Here is a 27,536-nt window from a genome sequence, read left to right as displayed (position 1 = left end):
AGAGACCCACTGCAGATCTCCCTTGCAGAGGGCTTCAGACACCGGGTTGCCAGGTCGCCATCTTGCCCCCGAACCCCATAAAGACATTTTCAACTGAATGCTGGGAGAATTATTTCACCAACAGACATGCATTAAAAGATATATTAAAGGAAGTTCTTCAGGCTAAAGGGAAAAGATACCAGATAGAAACTTGGATCTACACAAAGGGATGAAGAATGACAGAACTGACAGATGTGGGCAATATAAACCCTCTTATTTTGTTTCCTAATTTCTTTAGCAGACATTTAATTGCTTAAAACAAAATTAAACATAGGTAGAAATAAAATATATGGCAGCAAGGGCACAAAGAATGAAATGGAGAAAATGAAATACACTGTTGCAGTTTTCTTACACTAGAAGCTAAGTGGGTAATATTACTAACTCAAGATCAATTATAATGAGTTGCAGATGCATACTGCAATCCTTAGAGAAACCACACCAAAAAAACCAAAACAAAAAACAAAAAAAACCCCACGCAGTATAAAAAGCCATTAGAAAAGATAAAGTACTTTAAAAATATTTGATTAATTCAAAAAGGGAGGTGGGGAGGAACAAAGACTAAATTGCACAAATAGGAAACAAATAGCAAGGTGGGACGATTTAAATCTAACCATATCGATAATTACACTAAATAACTGGTCAAAACAATCCTATTAAACACACAGTATAGAACAAACAATGGGTCCATGGGCTGAATTTAGTCAAGAAACTTGTGAACTATGATTTGCTCTTCCATATATAACCATCTCCCAATCTAAAGTCTTGCTAGGAGAATGTATGGCCTATATTTTATATACTTATTTTTCACTGAAAGGGCCTTTTTTATTTTTTTGCAAAAATAAAGACGAAAACTATGAATCTGCTCTAAGTGCTCACTTCCTGCCTGTCCTGCACATGGCCTGCCACAGGAGATGTGGACCCAGTAACAGTACTCAGCATCACCTGTCAAGGGGCTCCAACCACCTGGGGCGGAAGCTTGCATGGTCTCGTGAGGCATTCTTAGCAGAAACTATTTGTGCCACTCCTTATGAACACAGGTCCAAAGTGTGATACAATTTCTTTAGAAATGGTTTATAAGAGCAAAAGGAAAGAGAAAGAGCTGAAAGTACATTTTCTTTTTTTTTCTTATGGGATTGAGGGGACTTTTTTTTTTTTTGAGTCAGTCTCACTCTGTCACCCAGGCTGGAGTGCAATGGCACACTCACAGCCACCACAGCCTCAGCCTGCTGAGCTCAAGCAATCCTTCTGCCTCAGCCTTCCAAGTAGCTGGAACTACAGGCACATGCCACCACACCCGGTTAATTTTGTGATTTATTGTAGAGATGAGGTCTCGCCAAATTGCGCAGGCTGGTCTCAAACCCCTGAGCTCAGGCAATTCTCTCACTTCCACCTCCCAGAGTGCTGGGATTACAGGCTTGAGCCACCGTGCCTGGCTGGCTAAGGGGACTTATTTTTAACTGTACGACACGACAAAGCAAATGCTAGAGTGTTTTCACTCACAATGTTTTGGGGATATGGTAATAGTCTTTCCATTTTTCAGGGGATACATTTAGGTCATTAAATTGGAGAATAAATGTATATTTAAAAATACATCTGAAGGATACACCTCAGGATATTAAACAGAAAAGAAAATAAAAATATATAGAGGCTGCTACCAGGAGGTTTGGGGCACAGGCTCTGTTCATTCCTACCGTTCCTTGTTGATAAAAGTGTGGCGCCAGCTCCAGCAGCCAGGCCGATTCAATGGCAGTCACATCTCTCATGTAATACTTGGAGGTTTGTATAACTTCATTGTAGATAACCCTGGAATAAGAAAGAAGCATGAGCTCATTTTCCATAGCTTATGATGATGATCATGAATCTCAATTAGAGATGATGAGCACTTTCCCTTAACCCTGAACAGGTATCTATTCTATGTGCCAGGCATGAACTAAACACATGAATTTATATTGCTCACTTAAGCCTCATGACCTGAGTGGTGGGCAATGGTGTGTCCATGTATAACTTGCAAATAAGATTTTCAGTCCTACATGATTTCAAGGATTTCAATTATAAGTGAAGGATTGCATTTACAGAACTTTTTTTTTTTTTGCATTTACAGAGTCCAATTCCTTTTTTTTTTAGAAAACACAGAAACAGGCAAAGGCTCCCCTGATTCTCAAAGGGGCTGGGAATTCACTGTAAAAAGACACAAGGGAACTTACTGGAATGATAAAAATATATTTAGACTGTGGGTTACCTGTGTATACAAATTTATCAAAACTCATTTTTCACTGTATATAAATTATACCTTTATTTAAGGAAAAAAAGACATATGAGGCTGAGGTAATAGACAACCAAAGAACCAAGAACATAATTTCAAGTCCCCAGATTTTAGGAGTGCATTTGGTAGATATTCATTTCTGAGATATCCAGAGAATTGATTCAGGGCTTCCCTCACAACTATAAACACACCAGGCACACTGCAGGTGGGGCCCTCCCTTCCTTCGCCACCTGAATGCTGGTTCTACTCTAGGCTGGCTCTAGTTCCCCATTCTTCCTTTGCCCTTCGGAGCTCCGTGGGAATAACACAAATCAAAGAAAAGCCTTTTTCTTTAAGCAACTCCCAAATTTAACCACCCAAAAGTCAGCAAACTCTTGAAAAAGGATCCAGAACTGAGGTTTAGCTTCCCTCTTCAACTTAACTTGCAGAATAATGGCCACTGGGTAACCTTCTAAACCCAAAACTAACCAAGTTGCTCTCTACCTAAGAAGCTAAGGACTGCACTGGTCACAGTGAAATGTCTAATTCCTTGGTCTAGAGGAGAGAGCTCAAACTTTACCACTCATCAGAAATACCTGGAAGTCTTGGTTAAAATACAGGTGGGATTCACTCTCTTTCTGATTCAAACCCACTAGGACTGGGCATGGCCTAAAGAATCTGCATTCTAACAAGCTTCCAGGTGATGCCAATGCTTGTCTGGAGACCACACTTTGAAAACCACTGGTCTGGAATACAAACTATCTTACCACAGACCTTTCTGCTCTCATTCCCTTCCTCTCTCCACACACAATCACTCTCTTTCCCAGCGTTCTTCCCAGGGTTCCTTCAATTGTTGAAGGGACAGTTGTTGTTGTCTCTAAAATTTCCAATATTTTTGCAAAATACAATATAAATAAATTACTAGAAAAAGGGAATTAAAAAAACATACAAAAGTCCAAAATTTTTATTATTAAACTGGGCAGACATAAATGTAAGCTGTCAAAATGCCATCAAGATGTCTGAATGCCTACTCTGGACTTCTGTTCTTACCTCTTCCTTCCCAGGCAGTGTTATACACTTCACGGGCCATGCTCTGGGCCAGCCATACCAGTGATTCCCCAAGTCCCAGACATGCAGCTCCTTGTTTTCATGGCTTTGCACTTGCTACTTCTCTCTGAAATGCCCTTTAAGCCCCTTCCGCCTGAATACTCTTGTTTCCTGGTCCAGAGCAAATGTTATTTCCTCCATGAAGCCTGCCCTGATTCTCCCTGGCACATGAAGTACCCCCTAAGCACTACCCATCCCTCTAGCAAAGCCCTTCTCCTAAGGTGCTGGAATCTGTGTATATCTCTACCTGACAGCTATGGGCCCCCTTCCGATTCATCTCTACACTATGCCAAGGGCAGGGTTTAGCATCTTCTCAGTGGGTGAAAATAAACAATTGCTAGGTGGATGAGTGAGAAGACTAATTACCACTGTTTCCTTAAGTAGAGTTTTGATACAGCTGAAATTCTATAGACAACGCAGCATAATGAAGTCAACAAATGTGTACAAAGCACCTGCATTCCAGGCCTTGTGCCAGGTGCTGGGGAGCCAGAGATGACGAGAACTAGGCCTTATTAAAAGCAGACAGAGGCTGAGCAGCAGGAAGGGCTTACCAGCGAGGCGGCTTCTCCGCATAGAGTACTGATGCAGGGTGTATGTGCAGCTCATGATCATCACGGATAGTCCTTGTAAAAACAGACGCGTTTTGTCAAGCATACTTTAAATACAGCAAGATGTTCCCGTGGACATTTTTAATATTGTCCAAAAAATGCATGCAGATTGCACTTCACATGAACAAAACAATCTCTCCGTCTTCTCTTGTGCCCTTTCTCTGCTGCCACCCCAGAAGTCAAGAACAAATCAAGTGAAAAAGGGAAGAAAGGAAAAGCAAGATGTGAACACATGGAACAACAACATTTAGAAATGGAATGCTCTGCCTGAGTTTATGTTTTATCTTCTGCAGGAGCTCTTTCAGAACAATTTCTTTTGGGACAAAAAGAATATATGTGGATTCTTCTATAAGACTTTTTACTAAAAAAGTTAAATACTAAGAATAAGGACTATGGGGGAGCTAATGCTAGTGAAAAAAGAAAGTTCAGTATCAGACTATGAACTTCTCTAAAATGGTACTTCCAATTCTAACTCAGAGTTGCTTCAATCTAATTCAAAAATATTTACTGAGCACACAATTATCAGTAAGATCATATCACAAGATAACATCAGTAGGCTGGGATACCGCTGCCCAAAACACAGTTATAGAATGTTTCTTGTGGATGCCAGGAACCTGTCCATCATTTTCATCAGGGGAAGGGCTTTGAGCACTGTGACCATGCTCATCACCAGCATTTGCAATACAGCCAGAACCCTGGGGTCCTAGTAGCCAATGTTTTTGCTGAAGGCACCAGTAAAAGAATCTGTACAATGCTAGTTGAAATTGTTAATTAATACTCTTCAGGAGAGTAGAGGCCATCAAGATGACAAGCTGTCAGTACTTGCCGGGGAAGACCTCAGTCTCCTCCAAAGAGTACTCACCTCCACACAGAAGAAGTTGCCTCAAACACAGACAACTCACTGTGGGGAGGGAAGCTCACACAATGGCCAACAGAATCATGATACAGATAGACTGGAAAACCTGGCCTGGAGTGACAAATAGAACATACTAGAGATAAACATAAGTACTATTTACTTCAGTTCAAACAGTCTAGGGTACCAGATGGAGCTGATCTGGCTGCCAAAGCTAAAAAATGCTTGATGCAACTCCTGACTCATTAATAGAATCCCAGTGTCCAGGACAAGGGATATCTTGGCTGACCTCAAGATATAGGAATGTAATCTTTCCTAAAGGAAAAAAGCTTAATGACAAAATACTATATAGAGGAAATTCAAAACACAGCTAGGGAGAAATTATTTTGATTTTTCTCTTAATAAAGAACAGAAAATGATGGTTATATACTTTAAGCAGGTTACAATGAAATCATAAAACTAAAACAAACCAAGAGACAGAAAAGACAAACTAAAAGTAACACTTCAAAGAACTGGAATCATTCAGTTTGGAGAAAAAAGGTTAGCTATGCTTTCATTTTTACTATATTTGAATATACTAAAGGAGATTAGGAAGACACTGATGATCAGTGATTTTCTATGCTTAGAAACCGGCAAAGGAAGAAACACATTGTAGACCATGGCGGGAGGCATGTCCAGCACCTGAAAGAATGCTTGCCACCCTCCCAAGACACCAGTGTGGCCACAGTGTACCAGGGTACCAGGGTAGGTGGCGACTTCAGTCCTGCAGATCTCTGAAGACATAATGACCTAGCCAATGGTAAAAGTAACTTCTCTTGGAAAGATCATCTTTAATGGTTCCTTCTGGTATATTCTTCTATTATTAGAACTGAAATATTACTGGTCTCCAGACATGTCATTCTTCTAAAATGTACATTATAACATAGCTGAGCTGAATATTTGAAAACCATTTCCAGAAAGTTAAGATATTTTGCTTAAAGCTCTATAGCTAAACTCAACTCAGTTTTGAAAGGTGATATGATAAAAATTTAAAATAATTATTTAATTTTTCTACTAACTCTGCACATCAGCCTTCTGAGGGGAGTGGATCATTTTACAGATTTCTCCTTTGACAAATGATTTCACAAAGTATCATGTTACCTATAGGCTCCAGTAGAATGAAACCTTGCTGCATTGGCAAAGAATCCTGAAACGATGCACCTCAGAACTGGATCTGGATCACCTACACAGACAGCAAACAGAATGATGGATGAGACTCTGCCTGCCCTTTGCTGTATGTTCAGGGCTGTGATGCACAGGGTCCAGTCCTAGCCTCATCCTCGGCTGCTCCAAGTCACCTCAAAACCCTCTCCTGATCTGGGCCCAGCCCTGTTCTCCTCAATGCTGGATGCCTGCCCTGGCACCACCTGAGGAGGTTTCACTTTCCAGCATGGCCACTGAGTAGAACAACGCAGAACTGCTCCTTGAACTTGGGACCCCTCCAGAATCCTTAGACCACAGATTACTGGACCACAGTTGGGTACTCGAACCCAAAAGAGCTACTCCACAGGCTGGCCAGTGACCTCAACTCCTTTTTAGGAAAGCTTCTTGTGGGAATGATGTTCTTTCCATAAGACGCAAACTGGAATACTATACTACTATATTAGTTCTGTGGCTATAAGCTACACTGTTTGAAAATTAAAGTAATTCTTCAAAATTTCCAAATGCTCCATTTTAATTGGTGTTTCCATTTCTATGTAAACATCTTCCATGGATAAAGCTTCTCCACTTATTAGATCATGTCCATAGGATACATTCCAAATTATTATGCAAAAGGATAATGTCATTTTTATGGCTTATGATACAATATATTTCATCAGTTTTAAGACACATTCTTTTTTCACCTTTAACTCACTGAAATTAGGATAGAACTTTAAAATTATAATTAGCAGCATTTTTCCTTTCTTGGTAATACACAAAAAAATGATATGCCTTAACATATGATGATATCTTAGATCCAATGAAATGTAATGTGTTGGTAAGTGAGTTCCCTAATGGTTTGTTATTTAAAAAGCCATCAACATTACATAAAACGTCAGTTTCACTGCATTCTTACCAGCAATGTTTTGGCAAAAGGGTTACCTTCTTGTATTTTGTATTTATTTGATTGATATCTACTATTTCTTCTTGTGAATTTTTTGTCCCAATCTTTTGTCTGTTTATCAACTTGAAAACTAACATTTCTTCTAAAGAAGCTAAATAGAATCTATAATAAAGCTTTAAATCTTTATTATTTGTTTTACCCTCATGATAGCTGAAAACATGTCACTAGTTGCTTTCTTTTTTAATATCTAGATGTTTTCAATTTGCATGTAATTTATTTAGTCTGCATGATTTTCTCTGTTCCTAAGCACAAAACTGGTAAATCCCAAATCTAACCATGATATGATCTGAGATTCAGTCCCTTTTTTGCAATTGCCCATAAGAAATTTCCATGTATTCTTATCGGGGCAGTATCATTTCAAAAGGGGTAAAAAAAATGGTTCTTGGAGGTAGGGGCAGGTGGGATATCTTAAACATTACAGTGGTTTGTGGCCCTCTAGCCCAACCTTACAAAATCTTACTTCTTAGCATTTAATTTCTCTTGTTAGGAAGAATTTAAACTGAATGTAACTTGTCTCCTAAGCAGGGGCTTGGTAATGAAAAATGGGTTAAGAAACACAAGCAGAAGTAAGCCTGTCATCTAGCTGCTGGTGAGAGAAGCTTGACAAGCATCTCCCCACTAGCTGCTCCTTGAAAGCTTATTGCTCCTGTCAATGACACCAACATGACCCCAATCCCCTAGGTTTCAACTCTTTCCTCTCTCATGAACGTATTCATTCACTGAATATTCTCTGAGCATCAAATACGCTCCTCACTCCACACACTTGTCACCAGTCTTCCTTGTCTAGCATGCCCCTTGCCACTGTTTCCTAACTCAACCAGTCCCCCAAAGCTTGACGAATTTCCACACCCCGCAAGACCAGGTGCCAGGTTAACCCACTACATTCCTTCTTCCCTGCATCCCTACCATATTTGCTATTGCGATTTCTGTGATTACTGAAGTGTCTACTATTTTAACTTCTTTTTTTTTTTTTTTTTTGAGTTGGAGTCTCACTCTGTCACCCAGACTGGAGTGCAGTGGCCGCTCCCGGCCACCGCAGCCTCGACCTGCTGGGCTCCGGCGATCCTTCCACCCTAGCCTTCCAAGTAGCCGGAATTACAGGCATGCACTACCACGCCTGGCTGATTTTTTGATTTATTGTAGAGATGAGGTCTAGCTGCCCATGCGGGTCTCGAACCCGCGGACTCAGGCAATCCACTCACCTCAGCCTCCCAAAGGCGCGGGATTACAGGCTGAGCCACGGAGCCCGGCTTTACTATTTTAACTTCTAAGAGCTACTGCAGTAGTCTACCTATCAGTATGAATCTTTACTGAACTGTTCCCTTAGAGCAAGAACCATGTCTTTGTCATTTTTAAATCACTTGCTTAGTATAAAGGCAAAATAAGGCTCTGAAATAAAACTGCCTAGGTTCGAATTCTGACTCCACATACACCCACTGTGTAACCTTCAGCAAGTTACTTTTTGCCTCTTGGCCTAATTTTTCTCATCCATAAAATAGAGATAACAGCACATATTTCATAGTGTTGTTGTGAGCCTTAAATGAATTAATATATGAAATACTCAGAACACTGCTTGGCCTATTATAAGCACTCAAGAAGTATTAACAAGTACTAATGTGTTAAGAATGTGTCCGAGTACCTGGCACATAGTAGCCTCTCAAGCCGACTGCTGGATGAATGAGCAAATGTGTCACTTCCTCACAAGTGTGGGCTTCTGAGCAGCACAGATCTGGCTCCGCTCACTACATGCGATGTTGTCCTAAACTTCATTTAACTTCTCCCTAGAACTTTAAGACTCATTTGTAAAATAAGGATACTATCCCTTGCACCTGACAGAGTAAGAAATTGAGTGAAAGAGTATTTGTAGAACTCCTGCCACAGTGTAACGTACTGTGTGTTTGATGAATGGGAGTCACTGTCACTGCTAGAGGCCAGGAACTATGTCTCACACAGTACTTTTTTGCCTTACCCTTAGTGACTGCCTAGGCTAAACAGACAGCACATGCTCTACTAATATGTGTATTTGAAAATAAAATGTTATTTTTATGTAACAGCCATAAATATCATCCAACTAAAAGTAATTTTTCTTGGAAAGCCTACATGGGAAAATCAATTATATGATGTGTAATGATGTAAACGTTAAAAATTCTGAGGTGTTGCTATGGGCTATAAAATTCCTTTAGTAAAAATAGCCCTCAGAAATAAAAATGAACCTCCCTGGAAAAAATATGCAACTTGACAGTTTGTCATTGATGCAGGCAATTCAGGATATAAAACCTGTTATAGGTACAGAGCAAACTGAGCCTCCTCGCACAGCCGGGCATGAGAACCTTAAAGATGCAACTAAACAGAGCAAAGAGGGGTGGTTACCAACTGCGGCAGATTCTTCTCACCTTCGCTAGACTTCTTGGGCACTTGAAACTTGACAAGAAGCTTTTTCAATTGTTCTCTCACAGTTGCAGCTCTGACTAGACCCTTGTAATTCAGGAAATGTTCCTGACACCACTGAGAGCTCTTATTGTGCTATAAAACAATCCAGACAGAGGGAGAGTTAGAAAAACAAAGAAAGGTTCTTGACTAAACCCATATTATGAAGATACTTCTTTTCTCTTCTCCCATTTGCTAGCTCAATGGGACAAGGTCCAGACTGGAACTGGCTCCTTGTTTGCCTCATCTCTCAAGACAGATGATAACAACCAAGTACACATTGACTGCTCTGCAGTCTCACTCCCTGCACCGAAGGCCAAATGAAAACTTAATGATAAGAAGGGCTGTTTTCCATCCTAAATACCTACTTGAGACATGGGCCATTAGAAAGAATCCTTCCCTGCAGTTCTTTACAAATCGACTTTTCTTCTTTGGTGTGCTTGAGTTTATCACTTTATTACACTAGAGGCAAGCAATATGATACTTGGCAATATTGAAATAATTTGCAAATTACTATTATTTGTCTCCAAAGTATGACTTTTTTTTCTACCAACAGTGTTTTCTTTTTCCTGCAATCTTAAGTATGATCGTTATGTCTTGGATTAAATTATTGCTATGGGACTGTATTTCTGAAATTATATTCCAAGTCAGAGAGGCAAGTGGTTTAAATAAGAAAATGTATTAATATTAGATTTGCCAAGAAGGCAATTATAGAATAATGCAGTGTAGACCTATACACACTTTCTAACTGGTAGACAAGGCTTCAGATTAGAAAGGGTACACTGAGCTTGCACAAATGAATTCCAACTGATTAGAGCCATAAATATCAATAAGAGATAAAGTTTTGGGGGGGTTCCTGAAATCTCTTCATTAACTGAATAATCTTCCTCAAAGCACTGGTAAACAAAAATTTAGTATTTCTCTACTTCTTAAGAGTATTTAAAAAATGAATACTGAAAATCTGAAATACTCTCTCCTTTTTAATTTTATTTTAATTTTAGAGGCAGGGTCTTACTCTGTCACCCAGGCTGGAGTGCAGTGGTACAATCACAGCTCACTTCAGTTTTAAACTCCTGGGACTCAAGAGATCCTCCCACCATAGTCTCTTGAGTAGCTAGAACTACAGACATGCACCACCACACCTGGCTAACTTTTTGTAGAGACAGGGTCTCACTATGTTCATCAGGCTGATTTTGAACTAGTGACCTCCAAATAGTCATCCACCTTGGCCTCCCAAAGTGCCTGGGTTACAGGCATGAGCCACTGCACCTGACCTACACCCATTCCTTTATATGAGAGGTTTCTTTTTTCATCATTTTCATCAGTTTTAGATCTCTCTTTTTAACAATCGCTAGTGAGAACTTTAAGCTGTACAATTTGCTCTTGGCTTTACAGACTATTAAGAATAAAAACTAACATTACCTCTGGCTAATATGGGTAGGACATGTGAATATGCACAGATCCTTGTCTAAATGCCTTCTCATGACAGTTGGGACAGCTTTGAAACCAAGACTACAAGTTGCTCTCAGCATCATTTTACCAGGCAGAAAATACAGTAGAACTTTCTATTAACATGCTGCCTTTCTGCCTAATACATGGTAGATATGAGACACCATGAGGCCAAGCTGTTAGCCTCCTGATAGTGCACCATATCTCCAGGCAAGAGAAGCCATAAACAATTCCTGTGTTCTTCTCAGCAATACCACACCAAAAACTCAGGCAGAAGGCCTGACAGTCCTCTCTTGGCCCCTCCCCTATGAAATGAACCTCTGGGATCCTCACTTCTCTATCATTCTGAGTGGGCAAGTACGTTGAAGAATAGTTCGAGCAGTAGTTGCACTTACTTTGATAAATGCTTCATACACATTGAGCATTGTGAGGTGATCACCCTCCTCCACAGCAAATTTACGGTGCACTCGAACCTGGAAAGAATGAAGCAACGTTTAAAAGCTGATTCCTGCCGGGCTTGGTGGCTCAGCCTGTAATCCTGCACCTTTGGGAGGCTGAGGTGAGTGGATTGCCTGAGCCCACGGGTTCGAGACCCGCCTGGGCAGACGAGACCTCATCTCTACAATAAACAAAAAAAAATTAGCCAGGTATGGTAGCACGCGCCTGTAATTCCGGCTACTTGGAAGGCTGAGGCGGAAGGATCGCTGGAGCCCAGCAGGTCGAGGCTGTGGTGGCCGGGAGCAGCCACTGCACTCCAGTCTGGGCAACAGGGTGAGACTCCAACTCAAAAAAAAAAAAGCTGATTCCTGTGAGCCTCTTTACTGGGAAGCAACCTGCACAATGAGTAATGGAACAGCATATGGGCAGTGCTTCCAGAAAGAGCGGGTCCGCACTGTTTTAGCTCTGCCATATCCCGAAAGACCTCAGACTGGTTACTTATCCTTTCTCAATCTCAATTTCTTTATCTGTAAAACTGGAAAATTAAACATCTCTATCAAGATTGCTGTGAATTAAAATAATTTACTATAAAGCACTTGGCATAGAAATTTGATAAATATTATTGTTCTTGTCTCTCTCTTCCTCAATCAGTTGGTACCTCTCTTTCAGATGAACTCTTCCCAGCCCCCAGTGGAATGTAGGCTCCAGGAGGGCAGGGGGCTGACTGTCTACACATTGTAGACACTCAGTATTCCTAGGCCACCACTAGCTGCACAACCTTTCAGAACCCATCCTTCAATTTCTCTTTCTGTAAGACCCTGGGCAATACCATCCATTCCCATGAGTTAAAGGAACAGCATGTACAATATATGCAAGCACACATATAGTCATGTGTTGCTTAACAGAGGAGATATGTTCCAAGAAATGTGATATTAGGCAATATTGTCATAGTATGGACGTCCAAGAGTGCACTTACACAAAGCTACATGGTATAGCCTACAGCACACATAAGCTACATGGTAGAGCCTACTGCTCTAGGTTACAAACCTGTACTGCATGTTACTGTACTGAATGCTATAGGCAATTGTAACACAACGATAAGTATTTGTGTGTTTAAAAATAGCTAAGCACAGAAAAGGTACGGTAAAGTTACAGTATTATAATCTTGTGGGACCATCGTCGTATATAGGTCTGCTGTTGAGGCAAATGTCATTATGTGGCACATGACTGTATATTTAACTTCAGATTTTTATCCTTGAACCAAATACCACACCTTCTTTCCTTTCACCCAATCATTAACAGAGATTCACCAAGCACCTACTATGGACCAGGCACTCTTCTAGCACATCAGGTAGTAAGAAGCACCAGAAGAGAAAAATAAAGCAGGGGATGGGGACAGGAAGAAGGGATACATCACATTTTTACACAGAGTGGCCAGAATTTCAGTTTTCTCATCTTTATTTTTAATTGGAGAAAAAGCATACAAATGTATTAATGTATACATGGAAAAACCACAGAGTGATCATCCCAGTTTTCTCATCTTTAAAGTGAGATAAAGATTGCCTGCCCTGAGATAAGATTGCTAAAAAGGATAATAAACAAATAACAACAACAAAAAAAAACCAAACAAATACAAGCATCCAGCACAGAGGCAGAAAAACTTTGTAATCTACAATTATACAACTGTCAAAGAAGACCCCAACAATACATCAGGAAGTTTCTCTCTTTCCTACCACACATCCAAGTTCAGCCCCTCCATGTGCAAGGCTGCCACTCCTCTGACTCTCCAAACAGGAACTGATTGAATTCACCTTTGACCCACCTCTGTCAGCACACCTCACCTCCGAGGTTCCCTACAACATCCTCACTGTTCCTTCAGTCTTTCCAGTGTTCACTCTCTTATTCATCATGAATGCCTGCACCTTAGGTAGGGTCTTGGCATCTCTTAAGCTTAAAATGCTCCACCTGCAATAGTACCATGATGCCGTGTGGTGCTCAGAATCAGCCTACTCTGCCCAGGCACCCTTCTTCTTATGTCACTAGTGTGCCATCATTAATAAAACAAACAACAGATGCTGGCAAGGATGCAGAGAAAAAGGAAAACTTCTACACTGCCGGTGGGAATGTAAAACTAGTGCAACCTCTATGGAAGACAGTGTAGCGATTTCTGAAAGAACTAGAAATTGATCTTCCATATTGACCCAGTAATTCCCCTATTGGGAATATACCCAGAGGAACTCAAATCATTCTACCAAAAAGATACCTGCACACATGTTTGTTGCAGCTCTATTCACAATTATCAAAAACATGGAACCAACCATGTTGCCCATCAAAGCTGGCCTGGATAAAAAAAAATGTGGTACATGTACATAATGGAATATTATGCAGCCATAAAAAAAGGCAAACATATGGACTTCACAGCAACTTGGATGGATTTGGAGTTGACCATACTTAGTGATCTATCACAGAAATAAAGAACAGAGTACCATATGTTCTTACTCAAATCATCTCACTAGAGGAACTCAAATCATTTTACAAAAAAGATACTTGCATGCGTATGTTTGTTGAAGCTCTACTCACAATAGCAAAAACATGGAACCAACTGTGCTGCCCATCAAAGCTGGACTGGGTAAAAAAAAAATGTGGTACATACACACAATGGAATATTATGCAGCCATAAAGAAGGACAAACATATGGACTTCGCAGCAACTTGGATGGATTTAGAGTCTATCATACTCAGTGATCTATCACAGAAACAAAGAACAGAGTACCATATGTTCTCACTCATAAGCAGAACTTGAACAATTATAATAATATAAAAAAGGGATTGGTAGTAGTGGGAAACTGCCAGGGGAGGTGGGGGTGGGATATGCAGTTGAGGGAAACTGCTAGGGGAGGGAGGGGTACACCTCATCAACAAGGGTACCTGCATAATTAATATTTGTATACCTAACCCTGAATTGTACCCCACATCTTTATAATTTAAAAAAATGGAAAAAAAATGATAATAGTATCTACCTCCCAGGTTTATGGTAAAAGTAATATGAAATGATGCCCTTTAAAATGCTTATTAGCACAATGTCAGACATACAATAAACATTCAAAATGTGAGCTGGTAACATTTGCACAACTCTCTTCAGCGGTTGGTGGGTAGAGTTTTAACAAGGAAAGTCCGAAATGAAAGAGATTGGTATAAACAGCTTGGGGAGAAAGTTGGACTTACAGCCTGAGACTTCTGGTTTGAAGGGACAAGAAAGATATTCTGTATCTGCATCATGGCTGCAATGCTTAGAATTTCCTGAGAACAGCCAAAATTTCCTAAAAAACAAAAAGCATATTTGATTTCAAACATATGTGTTAATAAGGAGTGAAAGATATTTTCTGGAATTTTCCTTGCACCATACTGTAAACTCATATTTTTATACAGTTTTAAAAAAATTTATTGTATATAAAGACATCACCCTACCAAATGAACAGCAGTCTTGAAGACTCTAAGAAGAGAGCCATTCCACTATGTAGCCATAACCCTGAGGGGTAAGCCAGAGCAGGAAAAGGGACAGGGAATCTGTGGGGTGTGTCTCTTCTGCTACTTCTCTGCTTCTGGATCTGTCTATGGAGTGACCTCCCTCTCAGAAGGGCTCATCTCAGCTGGGAAGCCTGAGGCACCATAAGACCACTCTGTGGGCTGCTGCTAGCACCGGGAAACAGAATCAGCAGCAATCAGCACTCCAGGGTGTTAGGCAGAGCACAATGCACTGACTGCCCATCTCCCCACAGCCTCCAGCCTCACAACTATAATTCTGTTTCTCAATGGAAGGCTAAGGGCATCTGGCTGTTCCAAAAACATAGGAACAGTTAGCTTTCACCATGCTGGGTCTGCAATATAGCTTCACAAATTGCCACTTGAGGGCAAGCATGGTGGCTCATATCTATAATCCCATCTCTTTGGGAGGCCAAGGCAGGAGAGTCACATGAGGCCAATTCAAGACCAACATGGACAATATTTCCTAAAAAATATTCCTAATATTTCCTAAAAAGCAACATTTTAAAAAATATTTAAATTAGCTGAGCATGTAGTTGCAGCCACTCAGGAGTTTGAGGCAAGAGGATCATTTGCACCCAGGAGTTTGAGGTTGCAGTAAGTTATGATAATATCACTGCACTCCAGCCTGACCAACAGAAAGATCCTGACTCTAAAAAAAGAATAACAGACAAAAAAAAAAAAAATTTTTTTTAGCTGACACAAAAGTTAGACAAAAGCAAGAAAAATTAAACTATTTTTCGAAAAGTTGGAAAAATGCAAACTATACTGTCTAGATGATTTTGATTTATAATAATGAGAAGATCTCCAGGTTATATACTTTTATCCTAGAAATCAAGTCCTCACAAAAATCTGAAAGTATCAAGATAATTGGAACTCTTGTGTACTACTAGAAGAAATGCACAATGGTACAGCAAAACCAAAGTATAACCATTTTGGAAAATAGTATGGAAGTTCCTCAAAAAATTAAAAATAGAACTACCATATGACCCAGGAATCCCCCTCTAGGTATATAGCCAAAGGACCTGAAATCAGTATGTCAAAGTGATAACTGCAGTCCCATGTTCATTTCAGTATTATTCACAATGACCCAGATATGGAAGCAACCTGAGTGTCCATAAGTGGATAAATGAATAAAGAAAATAATATATAAACACACACACACACACACACACACACACACAATGAAATACTATACAGCTATTCTCAACAACACAGATGGAACTAGAGAACGTTATGCTAAGCAAAATAAGATAGATACAGAAAGACAGACGCTGAAGATCTCACTTATCTGTGGAATTTAAGAGTGAACCTCAGAAAAAGAGTAGAAAGTTCCCCAGAGGCTGGGGAAGGGGGTAGAGCAGGGAAGATATTGATTGAAAAATATAAAGTTTCAGTTAGACTGGAAGAATAGGTTTTAATGATTTATTGCACTGTATAGTTACCACAGCTAATAATGTTTTGTGTATTTCAAAATTGCTAAAACAATAGATTTGTACTGTTCTCATCACAAAAAAATGGTAAGTTGGTAAGGTGGTGGATATGTTGAATGGCTTGACTGAATCTTTCTAAAATGTATACATAGATTAAAACACCATATGGTATCTCATAAATACAATTATTATTTGACAATTAAAAATAAATAATACTTTAAAAAATTAAACAAAGAATTACCACATGATTTCTTTATTCCACTCTGGGTCTATAACCAAAAGAAGTGGAAGCAGGGTCTCAGAGAGATATCTGCACACCTATGTTCACAGCAGTAATATTAACCATCACCAAAAGTAGAAGCAATCTAAGTGTCCATCAAACGATGAATGGATAAACAGAAGGTGGTATATACATACAGTGGAATATTCTACCGTAAAAATAAAGGAAATCTTGACATGCACTGCAACATGGGTAAACCCAGAAGACATTATGCTGAGTGAAATAAGCAAGTCAAAGGACAAATATTGTATGATTCCACTTATGTGAGGCTTTTAGAGTAGCCAAATACATAGAGACGGAAAATAGAATGATGGTTGCCAGGGGCTAAAAGGAAGTCTGTTAACTGGGTACAGAGTTTCAGTAGGGAAGATGGAAAACATTCTAGAAATGGATGGTGCTGTACAACAATGTGAATTTACTTAATGTTACAGAACCATACACTTAAAAATGGTTAAAATGATACATTTTATGTTTTGTTTTGCTTGTTTTCTACTACAGTTATGCTCTCTTTCCCCTCTTTCCCAGGGTGCTCAAGTTTCAGAAAAACAACTCCTCTGACAATCCACATAAAATCAATACAAGTTCTCAGGCTCTACCTACCTGATTCCAGCAGCATTTTGGCAAACATGGGATTCAAAGGAAACTCTGCTATTCTCATGCCAAGTGGTTCAGTCAGGTGACAGTCTTTGTCCAGACCTGCCATAAGAACAACAAAAGAAATCAGAAGGCATGTATCATTGTGTTGGAAGATGTATAGTTGTTGAGAGAATAAAGATGATGTATACTTTAAAATAAGGTATCTAGAAGATGGCAGCCAAGTCAGTCAGACTATGCAAGTCCCAGTGTAAGTGACTGCGTGTATGGAAAATTTTGTGTACGTGCCAGCAAGTGAGTGGCTGTGTGAGTGGCTGCCTGAGGGAGGGCTAGGGAGCTAGCGGCCAGGGCTCTCCTGGTGACGCGGCTGGTGCTGCAGTTGCTTGGCTTGGACCATAGCAATTCCCTGCACGCAGAAGTCAAGAGTCATTTTTTTTTTAATCAACAAAACCCTACCTGAGAAGAAGATGCTAGAAGAGACTGAACAAGTGGCCAGGGCCCTCCTGGTGGAGCAGCTGGTGCTGCAGCTGCTCTCTTTGGTCTCTAGTGCTTCCCTTGTCGCAGAAGCTGAGAAACATTTTTTTATTAACTGACAAAAATGTTCCTGCAAAGAAGCAGTGGGGAGAGACTACCGGCTGGAGGCTCTGCCTCACCACCACAGTAGGAGAAATTGCCGGTTCCAGGCTTTGCCTCACCATTGCAGTGCCAGGCGGACACTGGCAGCAAGAGCTATGGAAGGAGCCCAGAGGCAGAGTCCCACTGGAGAAGACGAAAGAGGCACCCCACCACCATCTTGAAAACAGGACAGGAAAGTGCTCTGACTTGCTCACCATGGAACAACAGACCCGATCTCTGTGACCAGCAGATCAACTATTCAGGGGTTGACTGTGACCCAGAGGGAATATCCTTAAAGTACAAACTTCTGAGGGACCTGACGAGTGCTGAGTCTCAGGCATCCACTCCCTACCCTGATCCAGCCTTGGGACAAAGGGTGTGGCCAGAAAAGGATGAGGAAGAACTCCAAAGAGATCAGTGGTGAGACCCCAGCTGACCCAACCTCCTTTCTCCCCAGCAATCCTCTGAATGTCAGAACCCCACAGATGGGGCACAACTTAGAGGAGATGAACCCAGGGGGAGCCTGAAGGTCAGCTGCAATAGAACTCCATTCCAGGACAGGCCTGGCTGGGGCACCCCTGCGAGTACATACCAGGGGAAAAGACAATCCCCCCACACCTCTCAAACGGAGGGGATCTCCCTGACCATATGAGGGCGAGAGGGGAGGACTGCAACCCCACCCACCCCCACGGTTCCTACTTCTTCCCTGCTCCGGACAATGGGGAGAAAGTGAAAGTGGTGGAAGCTCTGCAGGAGATAGCAGGGAAGCAGACGAGAAGAACAATTACAGAACCTGCCACAAGACAGCAGGGTTATTTTTTTTTAATTTTTAATTTTTCTTTAATTTAAAAAAATATTTTGCCTGTTTGTTCTTATAATTTTTAAATATTTTTCCTTTGTGCATGAATATGTATGTGAGGGTTTGATCTGCATTCCCCTACATTTTTTTCTTTTCTTTTTCTTTATCTTCCTTCTTTTGTTTTCTGTTTATGTGTGTATGTGAATGATTGAGTGCTTATCTTTCAGGGGTTTTTTTGTTGCTGGTAGTTTGTTTTTGCTGTTTCGTTATCTTTTTTTTTTTTTTTTTTTTTTTTAGTTTAAGGTGTGTGTGAATATATTTGTGAGGGCTCAATCTGAATTCTATTTTTTTTTTTTTCTCCTTTGGTTTTCCTGGGGTTTTTGTTGTTGTCGTTTTGTTTTGTTTCACTTTGTTGTTATTCTAGTTTGTTTTGGGGTGTCTGTGTGTCTGTCTGTTTGTGTATGTTCAATTGTTTTTTGCTTTGGCTTCTGCTTTCATTGTTCTGTGTTTTTTTTTCTATTTAAAAAAAAATTCTTGTTCATCTTATTTTATTCTATTTTTCTCTGTTCTCTTTATTGCTGTTACCGTATCTTGGATGCAGGGGGTACACACACATACCCATTGCATCATCATATAGAGTGGTGATGGGGAGTGGGTCTCAGGGAACACATAACACAACCAGTGAACATTGTGATTTGCAAATCATTTCTGAATCTTAGTTCCCCATCCCCTACCTTATTCAACTTTTAAAACTACAAGAGACAGCAAAGCTTCCCACCCACAGTCCTGTTTCAAAATGGAACAAATACAGAGCCTGAGCAAACATCAAAAATGAAATCCTCTCCCACTGCCACTGAATAATGGATCTAAAGAGGAAAGCAAGAGATCTGTCACACATGAGGAAAACCCAATGGAAGACCACAGGTAATTTCAAGTGGGCTGAGCAAAAATCAAAAGTGAAAGCCTCTCCCAATGCCACTGACTAACGGAACTAAAGAGAAAAGCAAGAGATCTGTCACAAATGAGGAAAAACCAATGGAAGACCACAGGTAATTTCAAGTATAACAAAGAGAAAACTCCTGAAAAATCAGACCTCAGAGCCTAAAACAATGGAAGTCACCAGCAACTAGCCCTAGAATATGACACGGATTAAGGAACAGATGGAAAGAGTGAATAAGACTTAAGAAAGACAAGATGCAACACTGAAAGAACACGTAACAGAGATTTTGGCAATAAAAAATTTCATCCAGGAAATACATAACAAGATGGACAAGCATGGAAAGCAGAATTAATCTTAGAACGTGAAGACCAGAACATGGGATTAACCTGATCTGTAAATAACATAGAAAGAAAGAACAAAGCCTACAAGAGATGTGCAATTATATCAAGAGGCTGAACCTATGTCTAATTGGTATCCCAGAAGAAGAAAGGGAAATAGAGAAACCTTGGAGCAAGTATTCCAGGAGGTTTTCCAAGAAAACATTCCCTAACTCACCAGAGATGTGACTAGCCAAACACAAAAGATACAGAGAAACCCCACAAGACATCAAATGAGAAGACCAACCCCTAGACACATAGTAATTTGCCTACATAAAGTAGGCACAAAAGAAAAAATTCTAAAGGCAGCAAGAGAGAAAAGTCAGATGACCTACTGGGGAAACCAATCAGAATAGCAGCAGACCTATCAGCAGAAACATGACAAGCAAGAAAGGACTGGAGTTCAATATTCAAGGTCCTCAGAGATAAACAATTTCAACCAAAATTTTCTAGCCAGTCAAGCTCAGTTTCATCAATGATGAAGAATTAAAATCATTCCCAGACATCCAATCCCTAAGAGATTATGCAGTTTCCAGACTAGTTCTACAGGAGACACTTAAAAAGGTATTAAGAACAGAAGAAAGAAAAAAAGAATGACCACACACTTCCCAAGAGAACAGCAGAGCACAGAATCAACAGAGAATACATCACATGAACAAACTTAAAAACATACACATACATCAACCCCAAAGCTAAAAGAAAAGAAGCAAACAAAGAAAAAACTTTATAAGAACCTCATGACAGGCATAAACAACCACATTTCAATAATCAGCCTGAATGTGAATGGACTAAATGCACCACTGAAAAGACACAGAATGGCAAAATAGATAAGAAACCATGAGCCAATTATTTTCTGCATCCAGGAAACTCATCTCACCACAAGGGATGAATACAGACTCAAAGTTAAAGGATTTTCAGGCAAATGGATCACAAAGGAAGGCAGGAGTCGTGATCTTTTTTTTTTTTTTTTTTTGAGTTGGAGTCTTACTCTGTCACCCACACTGGGAGCGGCCACTGCAGCCTCGACCTGCTGGGCTCTGGCGATCCTTCCACCTCAGCCTTCCAAGTAGCCGGAATTACAGGCATGCGCTACCATGCCCGGCTGATTTTTGATTTATTGTAGAGATGAGGTCTCACTGCCCAGGCGGGTCTCGAACCTGCGGGCTCAGGCAATCCACTCACCTCAGCCTCCCAAAGGCGCGGGATTACAGGCTGAGCCACCAAACCCGGCTAGGAGTCATGATCTTAATATCAGACAAAAAATCTTTAAGCTATCAACATTTAAAAAAAAAACAAAAGGACACTACATAATGATAAAAGGTTCAATCTATCAACAAGAAATATCCATCCTAGACATATATGCACCCAACACAGGAGAACCAGCATTTATAAAGTAACTAAAGTAAACTAAAAAAAGATATTGACTCTAACATTATAGTGGGGCCTTGACTACCCCACTAACAGCCCTAGATAAATCATCGAGGAAAAAAATCAACAAGGAGATTCAAACCTAAACCTGAATTGACACTGAACCGAATGGACTTAATAAATACCTACAGAATATTCCACCCAATAACCACAGAATATACATTTTACTCATCACCACATGGAACGTATTCCAAGACTGATCATATCCTCAGCCATAAATCAAACATAAACAAATTCCATAGTGCTGAAATATTGCCATGCACCTTTTCAGACCACAGTGGAATAAAAATAAACATCAACACCAACAACATTTCCCCAAAGCCCACAAAGAGATAAACACTAACAATATGATGCTGAACAACTACTAGATCAACACTGAAATAAAAACAGAAATTAAAAGATTCCTGGAAACAAATGAAAATGAAGAAACATCTTACCAAAACCTCTAGGATGCCATGAAAACAGTTCTAAGAGGGGAATTTATATCTCTGAGCACACATCAAGAAAATGGAAAGATCCAAAATTGAGAGCCTAACAAATCACCTAAAGGAGTTGGAAAGAGAAGACCACCAAAACCCTAACTTTAGCAAAAGAATCCAGATCACCAAAATAAGAGCCCAAATATGGGATACAGAAGACAAAAATATCATAGAAAACATCAACAAAATAAAAAGCTGGTTCTTTGAAAAAATTAACAAGATTGACGGACCCCAGCCAAAATAACCAAGAAAAAGGAGAAAAAGCCCAAATAAGCACAATCAGAAATACAAAAGATCAAATCATAACTGGCTCCGAAGAAATACAAAAGTATACCAGAGATTACTATGCACACCTGTATGGAAACAAACTTGATCATCTAAATGAAATGGAGGACTTTCTGACATCACACAAGGTTGAAACAAGAAGACATTGAGACACTAAATAGACCAATAACAACCCAGGACATTGACTCTGTCATACGAAAACTACCTACCAAAAATAAGCCCTGAACCGGATGGCTTTCCAGCAGAATTCCTACAAAACACACAAGGAGGAGCTGCTACCAATCCTACTGAAAGTATTCCAAGTAATTGAGAAAGATGGACTTCTCCCCAAATTATTTTACGAAGCTAACATCACACTGATACCCAAACAGAGTAAAGATCCAAAAAAAAGAGAACTACAGGTCAATATACCTTATGAACATAGATGCAAAAATCCTCAACAAGATTCTAGCAAATTGGATCCAAAAATACGTCTCAAAAATCATCTGCCATGACCAAGTAGGCTTCATCTCCAGGATGCAGGGCTGGTTCAACATCCACAAGACCATAAATGTAATTAAATACATCAACAGATGTAAAACCAAGAACCACATGATTATATCATTAAATGCAGAAAAAAGCTTTTGATAAAATCCAGCATCCCTTCTTGATAAAAACCCTCAAACACCTAGGTATAGAAGGAGTAGACCTCAAAATAGTAAGCACCATCTACAATAAACCCACAGCTAGTATATTGCTAAACGAACAGAAACTGGAAACATTTCCCCTACAAAATGGGACAAGACAAAGCTGCCCATTCTCACCCCTCTTGTTCAACATTGTGCTGGAAGTCCTAGCTAGGGCAAGTAGGCAAAAGAAGGAAATCAGGGGTATCCAAATAGGAAAAAAATAAGTTAAGTCCCTCTTTGCTGATGATATGATCCTATACCTCAAAAATCCAAGAGAATGTGTCAAAAACCTGCTTGCACTGTTAAAGAACTTTGGCAAAGTCTTGGGGTACAAAATAAATGTGCAAAAGACAGTTGCATCATTATACACAAACAACAAGCAGGCAGAGAACCAAATAAAAAGCACAATCCCACTCCCAATAGCCACAAAAAAATGAAATACCTTGTCATCTTCCTAACTAGAGAAGTATAAGGCCTTTACAATGAAAACTACAAAACACTGCTGAAAGAAATCCAAGAAGACACAAACAAATGGAAAAATATTCCATGCTCATGGATAGGAAAAATCAACATTGTTACAATGTCCATCCTATCAAAGGCAATCTACAGATTCAACAAAATACCCATTAAATTACCAACATCTTTCTTCTCAGACCTAGAAATAACAATACAGAAATTCATGTGGAAACATAAATGATCACGAATAGCCAAAACAATCCTTAGCAAAAGAAACAAAGCAGGAGGTATCACACTTCCAGACTTCAAACTTTACTAAAAAGTTACAATAATCAGTCTGGTATTGGTACAAAAACAGGCAGATGGACGAATGGATCAGGATAGAAATTCCGGAAGCAAAGCCTCAATTTCTCAACCAATTCATCTTTGACAAAGTCTCCAACAACAACCACTGAGGAGAGGAGAACTTATTCAGTAAATGGTTCTGGGAAAACTGGCTGCTCACATGCAGAAGATTGAAGCAGGACCCTTACCTATCACCATACACAAAAATTAACTCTAAATGGATCAAAGACCTAAACGTAAAACTTCAAACTATAAGAATCTTAGAAAGTGCAGGAGACACCCTTATGGAAATTGGAACTGGCAACCAATTCCTGATCAAAACCCTAAATGCCCATACCATAAGAGATAAGATAGACAAGTGGGACCTCATCAAACTGAAAAGCTTCTACAAAGCAAAATAAAACATCAAGAGAGCAGGGAGACAGTTCACAGAATGAGAAAAAAAGGTTTGCCAACTGTATATCTGACAAAGGCCTAACATCTAGGATCTACAAGGAACTCAAACACGCCAAAAGGAAAAAAACAAACAGCCCTATTATACAGTGAGCAAAAGACATGAATAGACACTTCTCAAAAGAAGATATATGGGCAGCCACAGACACATGAAAAAGTGCTCAGCCTCTCTAATTATCAGAGACATGCAAATCAAAACCACACTGAGATACCACCTCACCCCAGTAAGAATGGCCATCATTAATAAAACAAACAACAACAGATGTTGGCGAGGATGCAGGAAAAAAAGAATGCTTCTACACTGCTGATGGGAATGCAAACTAGTGCAACCTCTTTGGAAGACAGTGTGGCGATTTGTGAAAGAACTAGAAATTGACCTTCCATATGATCCAGCAATCCCCCTATTAGGAATATACCTAGAGGAACTCAAGTCACTCTGCCAAAAAGATACCTGCACATGCATGTTTGTTGCAGCGCTATTCACAATAGCAAAAACAAGAAACCAACCATGCTGCCTATCAAAGCTGGACTGGATTTTTAAAAATGTGGTACATATACACAATGGACTATTATGCGGCCATAAAGAAGGAGAAACATATGGACTTCGCAGCAACTTGGATGGATTTAGAGTCTATCATAATCTGTGATCTATCACAGAAACAAAGAACAGAGTACCATATGTTTTCACTCATAGGTGGACCTTGAACAATTATCATACTACTATAAGAAAGGAATTGGCAGTAGTGCGAAACTGTTGGGGGGTAGGATTGGTAGTTGAAAGAAACGGCCAAGGGAGGGAGGGGCACACCTTATCAACAAGGGTACTTGCATAATGAACATTTGTTTGCCTAATCCTGAATTGTACTCCACAACTTTAAAATAAAAAAAATTTTTCAATTAAAAAAAAGAAAGAAAATGGGAAAAAGTAAATGCAAAAAAAAAAGGTATCCAAAAGATGACTCAGGCACTACCAAACTCAATTTGACATCAGAGTGCCATTACATTAAAGAAAAGATCTCTACTGAGCTCTCGATACCCAGTTTTTAAAAACTGATATTTCTAATGACATCTATTCAAGAACGTAATAATAAGGAGATGACCCTGAGGACTCCTCTTGCTCCTGCTCTCTCCTCAATCCATGACAGACTCACTTTGTCCCCACTATTCTGTAGAGACTGCTCTTTCCAAGGATACAACAAGCAGATACAGATACAACAAGCAGATACCTCACTTTGTCCCGGTCTTCTGTCAACTCCCTTGTCCTCTGTCAACTCCCTTGCCCTCTCAGTCACCATCTGGATTTTCTTCTAGGTCCAGGACCTGATAAGCCACAGATGTGCCATGACAGTATCCTGTGCCCTGTGTTCTTCTCATATCATGAGAGCAATTCTAAGGCAGGCCATTTGAAATAACAAATGCTAGCCAGATCCCTCCATTGTCAATGCCAGATCTGTCATCAGTTTGCCTCTGGGCAGTTTGCTGAACTGGGCTGACTCCTCCGATCCCCTATCTTCCCTCCTTGCCGCTCTACCACTTGCCAAAATCCAACTACTGAATTCCCAAGACCCCCAAGAAGTAGGGTGTTGTTTTACTGATTAAAATAAATGCTGCAACAGCTCAGAGTAAGACAGAAAAGATCATTTCTCTTCTATCCTGATATAATCATCTCTTTAATGGTGATAATTCAGCTTGAAACTAAATTAAATTGGGGGTTTGCGTCCACATTTTATAGCTTATTTAATGCAGTGAAAGAATAGGAAACATTTTAAATTTCACTCTGTTTGACTGGAGAGAAATCAGCCCAAATGAAATCATCCTCATTGCAGATGACCCCAGGAAACCTGCCTTCAAGTTCTTATTACATGCTTGAGAACAGAGGATGGAAACCTATTCTAACACACTCGCTCCAGGCTGATCTCATGTAATCCCACTTGAAGGTCTTTTACATCACTGAAGACCTTTCAAATTAGTAAGTGGCTACTCCTTCACAGAGAAGTATCATTAAGTATGATGAATTAAGGAAGAACTTTACCTCACCCCATACCAAATTAACATCAATTATCTCATAATGGATCACAGACTTAATGTAAGGGCCAAAACTACAAAACTCTGAAGAAAATCTAAGGATAAATCTTTTTTTTGTTTTTGAGTTGGAGTCTCACTCTGTCACCCAGACTGGAGTGCAGTGGCCGCTCCCGGCCACTGCAGCCTCGACCTGCTGGGCTCCGGTGATCCTTCTGCCTCAGCCTTCCAGTAGCTAGAACTACAGGCATGCGCTACCACACCCGGCTAATTTTTTTTTTAATTTATTTATTGTAGAGATGAGGTCTCGCCAAGTTGCCCAGGCGGGTCTCAAACCCATGGGCTCAGGCAATCCACTCACCTCAGCCTCCCAAAGCGTGGGATTACAGGCTGAGCCACTGAGCCCGGCTTAGGGGTAAATCTTAATGACCATGAGTTGGCCAATGGTTTCTTAGCCATGATACCAAAAGTACCAGTGTCAAAAGAAAAAATAGATAAACTAAGCTACACAAAAACATAAAACTTTTGTACTGCAAAAAACACTACCAAGTAAATAAAAAGCCAGTCCACAGAAATGGGAGAAATATTTACAAGTAACTGATAAGAATTTGTACCCAGAATTTATAAAAAACTCCAACTCAAAAAAGACAATACAAATAAAAATGGGCATGAGATTTGAATACACTTCTCTCCAAAGAAGATATACAAAAGGCCAATAAACATATGGAAAGGTGCTCCACATCATGAGTCAACAGGGAAATGCAAATCAAAACCACAAATACCATTACATATCCACTATGATGGTATAAAACAAAAGATAGGCAATAACAAGCATTTGCAATAATGTAGAGAAACTCAAACTCATGAACATTGCTGGTAGGAATGTCCACCAAAAACCTGTATGCAAATAGTCATAGCAGCATTATTTATATTAGCTAGAAAGTGGAAACAACCCAATAGTCCGTCAGTAAAACTAATATGGCATACCATACAATGGAATATTATTGAGCAATAAAAAAGAATAAAGTACCAATACATGCTACAACATGGATGAACCTTGGAAACATCATGCTAAATGAAAGAAGCTGCTATGGTATGGATGTAGCTTGTCCCCACCAAAACTCATGCTGAAATTTGATCCCCAACGTGGCAGTGCTGGAAGGTAGGGTCTAGTGGGAGGTATCTGGGTCACAGGGTGGATCCCTTATGAATAGATTAATGCCCCTATCAGGGTTCAGTAATGGATTAGTTCCCATGAGAATGGTTTGTTAAAAAGAGTCTGGTGGCAGGACCTTGGGAGGATTGTTGGAGGCCAAGAGTTCTGAGCAACATAGTGAGACTCCTATCTCTACAAAAATAAAACATTAGCCAGGCATGGCAGCGCATACCTGTAGTCCTAAGCTACTTGAAAGGCTTAGGTGGAAGGATTTTCAGCCCAGGAAGTCAAGTCTGCAGTGAGCTGTGATAGTGCCACTAACACTCCAGCCTGGGCAGACCCTGTTGGAAGGGGCGGG

At 40.0% G+C, this 27,536-nt stretch overlaps 1 protein-coding gene across 1 annotated transcript in view; it reads right to left on the bottom strand.

Moving 5' to 3' along the window:
* Nucleotides 1-27,536, bottom strand: part of DHX35 (DEAH-box helicase 35) — a gene marked incomplete at its 3' end in the record, with an annotated part of 88,265 nt that overhangs the window by 1,122 nt on the left and 59,607 nt on the right. Inside the window, exons 15-21 of the mRNA XM_008070126.1 lie at nt 17,162-17,257; nt 14,531-14,625; nt 11,264-11,341; nt 9,386-9,515; nt 5,990-6,071; nt 3,940-4,011; nt 1,731-1,842 (exon numbers count right to left, since the gene is read on the bottom strand). Of these exons, the coding sequence (XP_008068317.1) occupies nt 1,731-1,842; nt 3,940-4,011; nt 5,990-6,071; nt 9,386-9,515; nt 11,264-11,341; nt 14,531-14,625; nt 17,162-17,257 (665 nt within the window). The remainder of the gene's footprint in view (nt 1-1,730; nt 1,843-3,939; nt 4,012-5,989; nt 6,072-9,385; nt 9,516-11,263; nt 11,342-14,530; nt 14,626-17,161; nt 17,258-27,536) is intronic.

The sequence above is a fragment of the Carlito syrichta genome, unplaced genomic scaffold (assembly GCF_000164805.1).
Source record: "Carlito syrichta isolate Samal-C Ts95f unplaced genomic scaffold, Tarsius_syrichta-2.0.1 Scaffold313042, whole genome shotgun sequence".
Lineage (NCBI taxonomy): Eukaryota > Metazoa > Chordata > Mammalia > Primates > Tarsiidae > Carlito > Carlito syrichta.
The sequence above is the reverse complement of the archived record's forward strand: the minus strand, read 5'-3'. Positions and strand labels throughout refer to the sequence as shown.